Source organism: Canis lupus, chromosome 31 (assembly GCF_048164855.1).
Source record: "Canis lupus baileyi chromosome 31, mCanLup2.hap1, whole genome shotgun sequence".
Lineage (NCBI taxonomy): Eukaryota > Metazoa > Chordata > Mammalia > Carnivora > Canidae > Canis > Canis lupus.
The window spans coordinates 31892763-31907476 of NC_132868.1; the positions used below are offsets into that span (position 1 = coordinate 31892763).

The 14714-nt window shown below is 32.3% G+C and overlaps 1 protein-coding gene across 1 annotated transcript in view; it reads right to left on the reverse strand.

The window, feature by feature from the left end:
* Positions 1 to 14714, reverse strand: part of SI (sucrase-isomaltase) — an 88479-nt gene that overhangs the window by 13121 nt on the left and 60644 nt on the right. The window contains exons 35-40 of the mRNA XM_072807955.1: positions 13324 to 13440; positions 9251 to 9338; positions 8210 to 8348; positions 1858 to 1991; positions 641 to 675; positions 442 to 558 (exon numbers count right to left, since the gene is read on the reverse strand). Of these exons, the coding sequence (XP_072664056.1) occupies positions 442 to 558; positions 641 to 675; positions 1858 to 1991; positions 8210 to 8348; positions 9251 to 9338; positions 13324 to 13440 (630 nt within the window). The remainder of the gene's footprint in view (positions 1 to 441; positions 559 to 640; positions 676 to 1857; positions 1992 to 8209; positions 8349 to 9250; positions 9339 to 13323; positions 13441 to 14714) is intronic.

Sequence of the window (14714 nt, forward strand, 5' to 3'; positions counted from 1 at the left end):
TTAAATCTGCTCATTTTCATGTACTGATACTAGCATTTCAAATGACTTTTCACTTCTAATATTTAGTTTAAGGCCGATTTTTGTGTTCTTCTGTCTTAGTTTAGAAGAAGTTTCAGAAGCAGATTTTTTTTCCCCTGGCTATTTCAAAATTATACAGAACAGAGCAGTAAGCATGCCAGCTAACTTGGTTATATATATATATATATATATATATATATATATATATATATACACTTTGGGATATATATATATATATCCCAAAGTATAAGGTAAAGTGACTCAAATCAGAAAATTCTCAAAGCAATGGGCTCAGATATCCTTAGTAAATGTAAAGAGGCTCATTCAAAGTATGCACTGGAAATGAGCCAGATTTGGTGAATTCTTTTTAAAAATTTCTAAGGTTAGTAAGGAGAAACAAATAAGAGTGTAGTAACTACATACCCTAGTATTTGCAATGTTGTGATTTCTTGAGTATGGATAAAATGCTCCAAGTTGCATCCAGCGGGCACAGAGCTCATATTCTGAATTGTTGAAGAAACCACAGATATCTGCTCCAGTCTAAAATATATTATAATGTTTAATTTTAATGGTTTGTTTCTTAATGTTTATAAGTTAAGATGAAAGGAATAGAGCTACTTACATATGAGATTCCAAAGAGACTAAATTCCATCATACCTAAAAAAATCAAGAAAAAACCTTAGAAAGCTACTATTTCATATATTTTAATATTTTATTTTTTGTATTTATTGAGGTGTCCTATTTCTAATAACCTAATCCAATGAAACATTTTCAGATTGTTAATAGAACTTTCTATTATTTCCTCTTAGAATATTCATGGGTTTTTTTTTGTCATCGTGTTAATGACATTTATAAAAATAAGACACTATGCTTCTTTGTCACTTTCAAGATGATATGCTTAGAGCACAAAATAGTGATAAATACATTACAGTACGAGAAAAAAAAGTGGTAACATTTTCCTTGGTTTCATTTTTTAAAATGAAAAGCCATATATGTAATTATTTAACCATAGGTCTCATCATTTGGGAAAAAATAATTATCTTTATTTAAAAAAAATCATCTGAGATCACTTCAATAAAGTAGGATTCATGTAATACCCCAGCTCTTTTATTTTTTTATTTATTTTTATTTATTTTTAAAGATTTTATTTATTCATGAGAGACACAGAGAGAGAGAGAGGCAGAGACACAGGCAGAGGAAGAAGCAGGCTCCATGCAGGGAGCCCGATGTGGGACTCAATCCCCAGACTCCAGGATCCCACCCTGGGCTGAAGGCAGTGGCCAAACTGCTGAGCCACCCGGGGATCCCCACCCCAGGTCTTTTAAGGTAATATTTCTAAACATTGATTATTTTTTATCCTGATATAAACAGTAAAGAATTTTTAATACTAGATCTGAAACATAAAAGTATCCATTTCCCCTTCAGAATAATAATGTCTTATTTACTATTTACCCAACGATTGTCAAAAGACTCTTTAAAAATTTGGCTTTAAATGCTTTGTTCATTAGCATCTATGAGCATCATTATTCTCTAGAATCTCTACCCATTTATATTCTTAACTCTAGATGCTATCTTTCCCAGTTCCTGCCCTTTCCCAGGGAACTGAGACCAAAAAGGATGAAATTATTTTCTCAGAATAAACTATATCATTAGTTTCTATAAAGCATCCCAGAACCTGTTTTCTGGCCTACTGCCTTTTCATCAAGCTATTTGTCATAGAACATGATCCAAAAGCATGTTTTTGAGGAGGACTTGTAACGTATATGTACTAGTACCAGCAAAAGTGAATACCTAACAGAAAACTCAAAAAAGTAATGATAAAGATGGTGACTCACATACCAATGATTGATTTGTCCAGATTGTCCCATTTTGCATAATTGTCTCCAAGCCAATGTCCTCCCCATCGTCCACCAGAAGGATAGGTGGAGCGAGAAATAACAATTCCTCTTTTGCCAGTTGTCTTCTGTAATGCACTAATATAGATGGAGAGTATTTATATTAAGGTATTCTCAGACATTTCTGCTTATGAGCATCTCATTTAAAAAAGTGGGGTTTTTTATGGTGTCTTTGTTTTCTCTTACTACTACTAGCTCTTTATAAATGAGTCTTCTCTCATTATCCTATAAAATTCTCACACACATAAAGGACATTTTTCTTCCCTTCCACCATTTACCAGACTGACATGCCTAAGTGGCCTTTGCTTATTTGTTCAACAAATATAAGTTAAGTCAACTACTGAAGTTATCAAATCAACTAATCATATCTTGGGAGTTTTTTTTAATGAATTCATTTTATTCTACTTAAATGTGTTCTCTTGAATAATGGTCTAAGCTCTAACTATTGATTGCTCCAGTCTTTCTCAATTCTAATATACTTGTCAACACTTAATCTCCATACTACTCTACAGAGAATCTTTGCTATAATATTCTGTTTTAGAAGGCAGGTTAAAGAGAGTGAGGTTTTTGGGGGTGCTAAAAATAAACCTAGTTGTTCTATTTCAAGCACAGAATCTATCCAAAGCCAGATCTCAAGACAATTTTACAATAAACCTCTTATTTTTTTTCTTTTCTCCCCTCCTCAGTCTTTGAAGACTTACTCTTCATTTTAAAACATATTCTAGTGCTAATAATTATATAATAATGCATTATTTTATATCACCTGCATTCTTTCTGTGATATTTTAAGAGCATCTAAAGTAGAAAAATATTCCACTATTAATTGGAACTAAAGTGTTTATTTTTATATTATTTAAAATAAATTGCATATGAATAAGGACTACAGAACTGTCTCAGGAAAAAGAAATACTTCAAATATCTAATTAGGCAGACTTAGCAATCATTTTCTTATTACAACATGGATGACAGTGTTTGTACTGATTTCTTTATACATAAAGTTTCTTCTGTGAAACCTTGAGATTCTTGAAGTTAAAGATAATGTCTTATTCTTTTTTGTATTTTTTATACCTAATATAGTGTTTGGTAAATACTAATAGCTCAATAAATTTTTGAATTAATGAATATCTCAAATCAAAATTACAGAAAACTGAAAGTGTTTTCTTTTTTAAAGGCACCTTTTAAAAGATTCTTATTTTTCTTTACTTGACTGAGAGAGAAAGGGAGCACAAGCAGGAGGAGTGGCAAGCAGAGGGAAAGGGAGAAGCAGGCTTTCTGCTGAGCAAAGATGCCAACCAGAACCCTGGGATCATGATCCAGGCAGAAGGCAGAGTCTTAACCAACTGAGCCACCAAGGCACTTCCTGAAAGTATTTTCAATGGACATCAGATGATAAATCGAACCATTTGTTAACAATAAAGACCATATTGTATTTGCTAACTTAAAATTTCCTACTTGCATGTATGTCAATCCTTAAAAAGATCATATATTAGAAAACCATTTTCATTACTTCATTTTCTACAATAAAGGATCTAGTCTATTTAGGAACGTTAATATATTTAACATACATCACATATATTAGCTGACATTTAACAAGAAATGAATGATTATTTATATAGAGAATAAAAAACACTGATGATCAATCTAAACATATATGTGAAAACGTACATTCTAAGTAGTTAATTTGCGAACAAAATTAATTTTATTTAACTAATACAAAAACTATTTATAAGGATGGAGTTTTCCCAAATTCTTAATGTGTTCACACTCAAGAAATACATTTGAAGTTATCACAGGATTATTTTTCTCAATATTTATTTAAGCAAACTCTTTGAAAGCTAAATATATCTCTTTAAATTACTTTTTTAGTAAGCAATCATTCAATATTATACATTTAACATTCATTAGAAATAGTAACTGGCCCATTTCATATCTCAGACTCACCATTAGATCAGAAAATGTAATTTCAGTTTCAGGTTTAGAGTTGGATAATAAGTTTTTGTAAGTTTAACTATTTCCATTGTTAGTGCACAATAAAAACAAATTTAAATTTCCATTAGTGAGAGGATAATGTGAAGGGGTGAACCATGGAAATAGTTCTATGGAATCAGATCTCAATTTTGATACCAGCTAGATCAACATTCAACTCAGACATATTAATCAGGAAGTAAAGTCCAAGAGACAAGGTTGAGTATCTGTTCAGATGACTAACAAAGTCACAGCTGTAAACAAGAAAATTTCCAAATTAGTGGGAGGGTGAGCTATATTGTGTTTTGACCTACCAATCTTATTTTTTGTTAAAAGAATTACAAGAGGTCACTTCCTACATTACACAATTCTCCCACTCAAAAAGGCATCTTTCGGGATCCCTGGATGGCTCAGTAGTTTAGTGGCTGCCTTCAGCCCAAGGCGTGGTCCTGGAATCTTAGGATCGAGTCCCACATAGGGCTTCCTGCATGGAACCTACTTCTCTCTCAGCCTATGTCTCTGCCTCTCTCTCTCTCTCTGTGTCTCTCATGAATAAATAAATAATATCCTTTAAAAAGGCATCTTTATTTTTCCAGGAGATATATTAAACTTAGAAATGGGATATGGTTTTTCCATTTGCCATCTAACCCAGTCTATAGGAATATCTAAGAAAATAACTTGTATCTACTGATTTTTCAAATTCCATTCTAAATTATGATTACAAAAATCAGGGGCATTTACTTAAAAGTTACATATTTAACAAAAAAGGGAGAATTTCCAAAGGGAGACAAAGATTTTGATTTTTCTATATCCTCTCTAATGAAAAATATATAATAATCTTTTAAAGTCACTCTAGGTATTGTTAAAGTTGAAAATATGGAATATATACTCATATAATTCTTTAATTGTCTGATATTTGAACACAGAATTTGAGGTAGTTTTTAAAGCGTACTTATTCCTACATTTGAACACCAGGCCTTATATCAGTTCAACACTGAATTTAATTTGATTTTTTATATATTTTTTAATTAAAGTTCGATTTGCCAACCTATAGTATAACACCCAGTGCTCATCCCATCAAGTGCCCTCCTCAGTCACTCAGTCACCCCATTCCCCCGCCTGCCGCCCCTTCCACTACCCCTTGTTCATTTCCCAGAGTTAGGAGTCTCTCATGTTTTGTCACCCTCTCTAATTTTTCCCACTCATTTTCTCTACTTTCCCCTATAATCCCTTTCACTGAATTTTAAATAAGGGAAAGAGATGTATTGAAGACAAAGTTTTTGTATGGGATTTAAATATGAAACTTCATTTGCCACTGGTCCAAGGTCCTTCCTTTTAAACTGCTATTTCTCAAGTGATTATCTCCTGTTTTTGAATCCACTCACTGTATTCTTTCCTTGTTTTGCTTGTTTGTGACATGTTTAGTGAAGAGGACAGTAGCAAGAACTAGTTGATGTTAAATCTGCACCAGTTTTGAAAGGCACAAACTGCGTCAAAAAAAAAAAAAAAAAAAAAAAAAGAACAATAAAATGCTACAGTCTGGATACCTTGAAGAAAAAAATTATGTTTTAACCCTTTCACTTTTCCCCAATGATTAATAAAGTCTTTACTATCCATCCTTTGCTTAAATGTAAATGTAATGTCCTTTTACATTTGCCAAGGTCTTTAAAAACACAGACTACGTTTAATCTCTACTATTTCTGAAGGAGAGTTCAACATTTTTTTTAATATAACTGAAAAAAAAATAAATATCAAGAAATTAGGTAAAACATAAAAGTCGAGACACCTGGGTAGTTCAGTGGTTGAGTATCTGCCTTCAGCTCAGGGTGTGATCCCAGAGTCCTGGGATCCAGTCCCTTATCAGAGACTGTGGAGACCCTGCTTCTCCTTCTGCCTCTCTCTGTGTCTCTCATCAATAAATAAATAAGATCTTTATAATAAATAAAAAATAAAAAAAACATGAAAAGACTATCACTATATGTAAATTGAGCTATTTAACTCAACATTTAACATTTATTCATCTCTAATTTAAATAACAAATGTGGTTGACACCTTTACTGAAAATTTTATGAATGGGAACAAAATCAACACTATTAAAGAAATGTATTATGACTTAAATTAAAAACTGTTCTTCGGAAGACTGTACTGATCTCCTCATAATGTTTGTTATTTAAGAGTAAAATGTACTTTAAATATCACTAAATATCTTTGTATATCAATTATTTAGAAATTTACCTACATTTCCTTAAATTTACTAAGCATCCTACAGTGTGTTAGGAACCATGAAATGTGTTCCAGTACAATTTACTACCTCAGTTGAGAAATATTTTTTCAATTTTCCTTAAACTACAGTTTCATCCCAAAATGCATAAGTTTTGCCAAAAAGATTATCAATCAATTTTTAGTATTTTTATTCTTTTTTAGCACCTATATTTCTATGATAAAATGAGGTTAGCTGAGGATAAAAAAGTGAGGATAATTATACTTCAAAATTATATTCCAGTAGGGTAAATTTAATTAAACATTTATCCCAATAAAAAAAAAATTGTTGAAGACCAATTTGCTTACTCTTAAAAATGACATTTCCTAGTCTTTCTATATGATTTTAGTGTCCTTACATTGGAATTTGGTGAGCAAATCTGTGGTCATTCATTCACATAATAACATCTTTAAATAATTCACCTCTTATAGGTTGAAAAAGTTTGGTGCTAGAAATGAGATAAGCATGTTTCACTAACTGAGGAAATATTACCTATACCCTTTACTCCAAAATGCTTTTCATTCTTTTACCAACTTCAATCATATACTAGAGCTGTGGTTTTCTTTTTTATTTTATTTTCTTTTTATTTTATTTATTATTTGTGTGTGTGTGGTTTTCAACCCTAGATGCTCACTGGCACTACCTGGGAAATTTTTTAAAATTCAGATCTTAGGCTATAGTACAGACCAAGTAAATCAATACATTTATTAAAAATCTCTAGTGGTTGATTATACTGTGTAGTTAAGAGCCAGTGACACATATTGCACTGTGTGACAAGGTGCCCACTAGCCACATGGAACTATTTAATTTGAGTTTAAATTTATTACAATTAAATAAAATTTAAAATTCCATTTCTGGGGATGCCTGAGTGCTCAGTTGGTTAAGTGTCCAACTTTTGATTTCAGAAAAAGTCATGATAGGGTCGTGAGATCAAGTTTCATGTGAGTCTCCAAGCTCAGCACATAGTCTCTCTTAGATTCTCACTCTCACTCTCCTACTGCCTCTCCCCCTGCTTGCACTCTTTCTCTCACTCTCTCTCTCTCTCTCTCTCAAATATATGAATAAATAAAATCTTAAAAAAATAAAATAAAATAAAAATTCTGAGTCACACTAGCCATATTGTTCAATAACCTTATATGGCTAGTACATACCATACTGGACAACACAGAATCAGAAAATACTTCTATCATTGCAAAAAGTCTTATTGGACAGTGGTAATAAAGACTTGATAGTCAAAGAATGGTTTGTGTTCCATTATCACTGGCCTCACATAAAAATTTGTTTATTGTGGACATTAAGTCAAGTTCACTTACACATATTTTAATTTGGTAATAATGGATTTAAATAACAGATTTAACCAAGCTCTAATGCCTTAATTAATGGACTGTATTATTTTATTATTTATTAATACTATATTAATTGTTATAAATATAAATATAAGATCATATATTAAATTAAAATAATACTTATATAGAAGTGATATGTATATGTAAATATATATAAAACTGAGGGGGGCACTTGATGGGATGAGCACTGGGTGTTATGCTATATGTTGGCAAATTGAACTCCAATAAAAAATAATATATAAATAAAAATAAAAATATATAAAATACATATATTAAAATAATTACATATTATTAACTAATCATATATTATTTACTCATTTATTCATTCACAGCTATATTTTGAAGGCCTATTATTATAATCTCTATGCTACTATGAGCTAGGGAGAAACAAAATAACATTATTCAGGATTGCTTTTGGAATGGGATGAAATTTAAAATAATGATAAATGATACAAGAATTGCTTTTGGAATAGGATGAAATTTAAAACAATGATAAATGATACACAATGATAAATGAAAGAGGTAGAGAGACAGAGGGAGAGAGAGAGAGAAATACAATAATTCTAAGTGCCATAAAGGACCAAGTAAGTTACAGAGAACATTGGAAAGTAAAGTGTTATCAGATAGGTCAGCAGGGAAAAACTCTTAAAACTAATTTAGGTATTAAATCTAATATCTAATATCTAAAAGATAACAGTAAAAAAGGATAATATGAACATTGCTTACTCATAACTAGGTTTCATTTGTGACCATCCATATAGATTGTGAACATTGTAATGCAAAACAGATGATCCATCACTAAGAATCTGCTCGGTTTCCATACACATAGTTCTGAAATGTAATCCACTAGTTCTTTTTGTGAGTTCTGGGGAAAATCAATGGAAAAATATTAATATATTATGAAGTACCCTCTATTCAAATGTGTAAATCATACCTATATATTCTTTTGGTAAAACATCAATCATTATTTAAAATAATATTGATTTCTTAACCATTTGAACACTTTGCCTCTGCTAATTAAAGTGAACAAAAATGGCAGATACAACTGTGACTGAAAAATATGTGAAAAACTTTACTGTACTCAGCAATGAAAATGTTACTAATTAACATGAATAAATAAAAACCTGAAAAATAGGGGCACTCTTAAATGTGTACTATAATTTGTGTACTCATATGAGACATACTGATTAGAAAGACTTTTGTTAAAAATCCATTTGGTAACATAAAGCCCCGGGGTTAAGAACTGAGCAAAATCTATAACAACATTATATTTTGATCCACTTTTTTTTCGGCTAAAGATGCATGTTTTCAGAGCTTTGCAGTCACTTTAGGTGTCAACAGTTTATGAATATAGAGTATCAGGATGAATGCTGAGTGACTAGACCCCTCTTTCCTGGGTCAGGGACAATCAAAGAAATGTCAGTATTCTTTCAATTTTTCTTAATGGAAAGAAATTTTAAAAGAAAACTTTATAAAAGGTTCTTTAATCTTAAGGAATATTGAGAATTTTCAAATCTGGGTAGATTTTAAGAAAATCAAAGCAACAGTTTTAAGCATTCTTAGAAATGTGTTTATATAAATAAGACATATTTCTTGATTTTTCTTCCCAAATAGTGTTAAATGGTTTTGGTAACCGTTCGAGGTATGGTTCAATGTGTAAAAGGGTAGTGGGAATTAGGAATGTGAATCCTATTCACTACATCATAAGGTATATAAACCTGATTAATAAATACCAATAACATCAAAGGAATAGCAACAATATTGTACCTGGGAGATAAGGTGGATAATTTAACTCTGTGTTCCTGCATTGATTAGAAACTGTTCCATGTACAAAACTTGATGGTTCATTCATATCCTTAAAAAAAAGAGAAAAGTGAACAAAAAGAATTTAGAAAATGTATTCTCAAAGGAACTGCTTCAGATAGCTAATAAAGGAGTATATTTGAGTAATGGCACATTTACTATTGTAAAGGACAAAATACAAAGCATATCAATAATAATTAAGACTTAGTTTATGTGTTTTTTGCATTTCATGACTCCTTTTGAAACACATAAAATGCCCTACTTTATAAATATAAAGTAAAAAGTGCAGTTTCTATGCTTTATAAACATTAAATTAAATTATAATGGTGTATCTTCTCCTATGCTCTTCTCTCCATTCCTGCCCCAGAGCCTTCTATCAATTGTTTTTTTAAATAAAGCAATAATTTATGGTTTCTTAAAACCATAAAATATAGTTTACATTCAGAAAACTATTTGTTTTGTTTTTATTTATTAAGTGTAGAATTTAGTGATTCATCGCTTACATACAATACCCAATGCTCATCACCCAGTTAAACCATCCCTCTGCCCACCTCCCCTCCAGCAACCCTAGTTTTGATTTGTATTTCCCTGATGCCCAGTGACATTGAGCATCTTTTCATGTGTCTGTTAGCCATCTGGATTTCTTCTTTGGAAAAACGTTCATGTCTTCTTCCCATTTCTTGTCTGCGTTCTTTGCATTTTGGGTGTTGAGTTTCAATAAGTTCTTTATAGATTTTGGATACTAGCCCTTTAACTGATAATGTCATTTGCAAATATCTTCTCCCATTCCATAGGTCGCCTTTTAGTTTCGTTGATTGTTTACTTTGCTGTTCAGAACCTTTTTATCTTGATGAAGTTTCAAAAATTCATAGGACTCGCCTCCACAGACGTTTCTAATAAGAAGCTGCTATGTCAAACAGTTGTCTGTGTTGTCCTCTAGAATTCTGATGGTTTCCTGCCTCACATTTAGGTCTTTCATCCATTTGGAGTTTATTTTTTGTGTATGGCGTAAGAAAGTGGTCCAGTTTTCTTTATTGAAGAAACTGCTTGTTTTTCATTGGGTATTCTTTCTTGCTTTGCCAAAGTTTAGTTGACCATACAGTTAAGGGGCTATTTTTGAGTTCTCTATTCTGTTCCATTGATCTACGTGTCTGTTTCTGTGCCAGTACCACACTGTCTTGATGACTATAGCTTTGTAATACAGCTTGAAGTTCAGAATTGTGATGCAACCAGCTTTGCTTTTCTTTTTCAAGAATGCTATGGTTATTTAGGGCATTTGTGGTTCCATACAAATTTTAGGATTGTTTGTTCTAGCTCTGTGAAAAATGTTGGTGGCATTTTGATAGGGATTGCATTAAAACTGTAGATTGCTTTGGATAGTATAGGCATTTTAACAATGTTTGTTTTTCTAGTCCATGAGCATAGATTTTTTTTTCCATTTCTTTGTGTCCTCTTCAGTTTCTTTCATAAGTGTTTTATAAATTTCAGAGTATAGATTTTTTACCTATTTGGTTAGGTAGCTTATGGTTTTTGGTGCAATTATAAATGGGATCTATTCCTTGATTTCTCTTTGTGCTGCTTCATTATTGGTGCACAGAAATGCAACAGATTTCTGTTCATTGATTTTGTGTCCTGTGACTTTACTGAATTCATGTATGAGTTCTAGAAGTTTTTTGGTGGAATGTTTCAGGCTTTATACATAGAGTATCATGTTGTCTGCAAAGGATAAAAGGTTTGGCTTCCTCCTTGCCAATTTGGATGTCTTTTATTTCTCTTTGTTTTCAAATTGCTGAGGCTAAGACTTCCAGTATTATGTTAAATAACAATGGTGAGAGTGGATATCCCTGTCTTCTTCCCCACCTTAGAGGTAACGCTGTCAGTTTGCCCATTAAGGGTGTTATTGGCTATGAGTTTTCCTTATATGGTCTTCATGACTTTGAGGTATGTTCCCTTTATCCCTAGTTTGTTGAGGGTTTTTAACAAGCATGGATGTTGTACTTTGTCAAATGCTTTATCTGCATCTACTGGGAGGATCATATGGTTCTTATCCTTTCTTTTATTAACGTGGTGTATCACATTGATTGATTTGTGAATACAGAGCCAACCTTGCAACACAGGAATAAATCCCACTTGATCATGGTGAATGATTTTTTTTTAATATACTATTGGATCCAATTTCCTAATATGTTGTTGAGAATTTTTGCATCCATGTTCATCAAGGATATGGGTCTGTAATTTTTCTTTTAGTAAGGTCTTTGGTTTGGGAATCAAGATAATCCTGTCATTGTTTCTGGATATATTCTCTGTTTCATTCTAGTCTTTGTTGCTTTTGGTCTTTCCCATTCACAGAGTCCCCTTTAATATTTCTTGCAGAGATGGTTTAGTGAACATGAACTCCTCTAATTTTTGCTTGTCTGGGAAACTATCTCTCCTTCTATTCTGAATGACAGTCTTGCTGTATAGAGTATACTTGACTGCAGATTTTTCCCATTCAGCATGATGAATATACCCTGCCACTCTCCACTGGCTTGTCTAGTTTCTGTGGATAGATCTACTGCAAACCTTATTTGATTTCCCTTGTAGGTTAAGAACTTTTCCCCCCTTTGCTTCTTTCAAGATTCTTTCCTAATTGATGCATTTTGCAAATTTTACTATATTATGTCTTGGTGTTGGCCAGCTTTTGTTGATTCCTGGATTTGGAAGTCTGTTTCCTTCACAGATTAAAAACGATTTCAGCTATAAACCCCTCAAATATAACTGCCCCCCTTTTCTCTTTTTCTAGGACTCATATGATACAAATGTTATTACTCATCACAGAATCACTGAGTTCCCTAAGTCTACTTTCATGATCTAATATTTTTCTTTCTCTCTTCTTGTCAGCTTCATTATTTTTCATCATTTTATCTTCTATATAAATTTCATTCCTTTGCTTTTTCCATCTTGTGGTCATTACATCCATCAGTTTGAATCTCACTTATTGAATTTTTTCATTTCAGCCTGATTGGTTTTAAGCTCTTTTATCTCTGAGATATGGGTGTTCCTGATGTCTTATATGTTTTTCTCAAGCCCAGTTAGTATCCTTATGATTGCTGCTTTAAAATCTGGATCAGACATATGACATATGTGTTTTGATTAGATCCCTGGCCATGATCCTTTCTTATTCTTTCTTTTGGGATGAATTTCTTCATCTTGGCATTTTGTCTGGGTTTCTGTCCTCTTCTGTGTATTATGACAGCCTACTATGTTTCCTGCTTCTGAGAGTAATGAATTTATGAAGAAGAAGTCATATAATATCCAGGGCCTGACACTTCAGGAAGTGTCTCTAGTGTGTTATGGATGCTCTATCCCTCAGGTCACTCCTTTGCAGAGTTTATCTTTGTCTGCAATGGGGAGTGTTTGGACCTTGACCAGTGTGTGGTGAGTTTTAATTATGTGTGCTTTGATTTGCTTGTTAAAAGAGACCTGATGCTATTTCCATTAGAACTGAAGCTTTGGAAAAAAAAAAGAAGAAGAAGAAGAAGAAGAAAAAGAACTGAAGCTTTGCAGGACTCTATGGTCAGTAGACATGGTGTTGCAGGGGCCTGTGCTGTTCTCTGTCCCTCATGAATAAATAAATTAAATATTTTAAAATTTAAAAAAAAATAAAATTAGGAGATTGAAAGATAATTTACTACATTTGTAAGAGATTATGATTTCTTGTACCAATGACTGACAGTTGTGAAAGATTTATTTCTACATTAAATAAAAGAAAAATAAATGTTTATAAGCATTTATGAATAATTAGAAAGATATTTTGGTTCCTCGGTGAGGTTGAAAATATTCAAGAAATAGCATCTGTATATATAAAATGAATTGTTAACACTGTATTTTACAGTCCTTTGCATATTGAAATGCTTTTTCTTTCTATGGAAAAATTAGTATTCTCACAAAAAATACTTTGTTGCCATTATTAGAATCTAGTAAGAATTTTTGCATAATCACTGCATAAGAAATAAAACAACATAACGTAAAATACAAATTGTTCAAAGTTTACTTACAATCCACAAGCCATCAAACTTCATCTGGTTATTGTAGAAATCTATAATTTCTGTTGCCCACCACTCTGCTGTGGAATTCCTGAAAAAGTCTGGAAAAGCTACATGAGCTCTGGAAGCCTGTAAAAAGATGTAGAAAGTCAGAAGAGACATCATGCATGTGTAAGTCAGACATTTATCTATCAAATTCACAAGCTGTGTGCAGGTGATAATGAAGGCAACCTGATCCTAACTTTAATTTCATGAATGCATATAATTTTTCTATAACCAAAAACAATAAAGAATGAAAAGAGAGAGATATACATGGAGAGAGAAGGGAGAAAGCTTGGAATCCTTATGGATTGTTTTTAAAAAAAGTTCACAACACAACACACAGAAATATATTTTCAGTGCTTCTTAGAGTTTTAGGGAATTTTTTTCTTTGTATCCTTAGAGCCTTATACTGCAGATTTACTTTTGTGGAGCATGATAGGAAATGAAAAGGCCTGGTTTAGCCTGTTTATTTGATTTAAAAAAATTGTTTACCCGGCTTTCTGCTCTTCCAGGACCAATATATTGCTTTAAAACCAACTCAACCATTTGTCTTTCTTTCTCACATCTAACCTTTCCCACATCAGCAGAGAAGAGATTATTTACTTCTTTCTCTACCAAGAAAATTCCTTGCTTGTCAGCCTACCTATATAAATGCTAAGGTCAAAGTTTATGTGCTAGCAGAGGATTGACCTTCTGTAAGTAAATCAATTGCCTGGAAAACATGGTATCATCTGCATGCTTTCCTGTCACACTAAAGTCTATGTAGTAACTGCCAGAATAGTGTTCTGAATGAATAAAATATGGAAAGGCATTATGCAAAGAGATAATGCAAAGGGTAAGGAATATAGGGATTTACAAAACATATGGTACCTGCACAAAAACAGACACATAGATCGATGGAACAGAACAGAGAATCCAGAAATGAACTCCCAACTCAATGGTAAACTAATCTTTGGCAAAACAGGAAAAAAATATCCAATGGGGGGAAAAAGTCTCTTCAACAAATAGTGTTGGGATAATTGGATAGTCACATGCAGAAAAATGAAACTGAACCACTTCTTACACCACACATAAAGAAACTTAAAATGGATGAAAGACCTAAATGTGAGACAGGAAACCATCAAAATCCTAGAGGAGAGCACAGAGAACAACCTCTCTGACCTCAGCTACAGTAACTTCTTGCTAGACACATCTACAAAGGCAAGAGAAATAAGAGCAAAAATGAACTATTGGGACTTCATCCAGATAAAAAGCTTTTGCACAGCAAAGGAAATGCTCAACAAAACTAAAAGGCAACCAATGAGATGAGAGAAGATATTTGCAAATGTCTTATCAGATAAAGGGCTAGTATCCAAAATCTA